Raw genomic sequence first — 945 nt, 5'->3', positions numbered from 1 at the left:
CGCGTTTAGTAAATTGATCAAGTTTTGTCGTTAATAAATAAATCATCATTGCATCCCATTTTTCAGTTTCTTCGCCTAAAGTTTTAAGGGCTAATAAGTGGTTGTGCGTATCGTCGATTAACTGTCGTAGAGAAACGTGAGACGTCTTCGAGATGGCAGACATTTCAAATAAACATTTAGTGTGGTAATGCAATAACGAAGCCGAGTCTTCATAACGCTTATTTACACTTTCCCAGGCTAGAACATAATTCTAATCGGAAACGCCTAATGACTGTATAACGCGAGCTGCATCTCCTGTCAACGTTGAACTCAGGTAGTGAAACTTCTGAATATTCGAGAGCCGCGTATTGTCGTGAATTAATGATTTAAAAGTGTCGCGAAATGGAAGCCAATCTTTGAAGGTGCCGTCAAATTTTGGCAATGTAATTGTTGGAAGTTTCACACCAGGAGTCTCACTTGTTAAAGGATTTTCAACATTGGCAGAGTACGTGATGAGGAAGGAGCACTCTGAGCTTAAATTCGCGATGCATTATCCTGTTCAATATACATTTTCACTTCAGTAAGGGTGTCAAAATACGCGTTTTCAAAATCGTCTCTTTCCTTTAACTGAACCATAGCTGCAACCGCATCATCTACCACTAGCATTTCCATCTGAGTTTGAATAATATCGAACTTTTCATACAATTGCTCAAATATAGGCAATCGCGATGGCCATGAACCTACTCCTAAATTTTTTTCGTGCTCAAAAAAAGACCTTTTGAGTCTGGTTAACGCGGCTTTAATCGGCGTTCGCTTAGCCTTCAACGCATCGAGTTCTGCCATTTTACGTAAAAGTTTCTTGTTTGAACTCAGTAAGGAATTAGATAAGGAATAGGGGACTCACCGTGATGAAAAGGTTCAAGTTCCTCTGAAGTTCCAGGTCCTGCGGTATTTTGCCTCTTGCAA

General features: G+C 39.9%; 1 protein-coding gene across 1 annotated transcript; it reads right to left on the bottom strand.

Annotated features, from left to right (window-relative positions):
- Window positions 1-250: 250 nt before the first annotated feature.
- On the bottom strand, window positions 251-822 carry LOC117175366. The gene is made up of 2 exons (XM_033365074.1): window positions 578-822; window positions 251-512 (listed from the first exon to the last, which is right to left on the bottom strand). Exons 1-2 carry the CDS (start codon window positions 820-822, stop codon window positions 251-253), a joined length of 507 nt encoding a protein of 168 aa, XP_033220965.1.
- Between the last annotated feature and the right edge of the window lie 123 nt (window positions 823-945).

Source organism: Belonocnema kinseyi, chromosome 6 (genome assembly GCF_010883055.1).
Source record: "Belonocnema kinseyi isolate 2016_QV_RU_SX_M_011 chromosome 6, B_treatae_v1, whole genome shotgun sequence".
In the NCBI taxonomy this organism is placed as follows: Eukaryota; Metazoa; Arthropoda; class Insecta; order Hymenoptera; family Cynipidae; genus Belonocnema; species Belonocnema kinseyi.
Note: the sequence above shows the minus strand (reverse complement) of the source record. Positions and strands in the feature narration are given on the sequence as shown.

Coding starts and splice junctions, on each gene's coding strand:
- LOC117175366 (XM_033365074.1), bottom strand. CDS start 822: ATGGCAGAACTCGATGCGTTGAAGGCTAAGCGAACGCCGATTAAAGCC. Junction 513..577: donor AGAGACGATTTTGAAAACGC/GTATTTTGACAC, acceptor CGCGAATTTAAG/CTCAGAGTGCTCCTTCCTCA.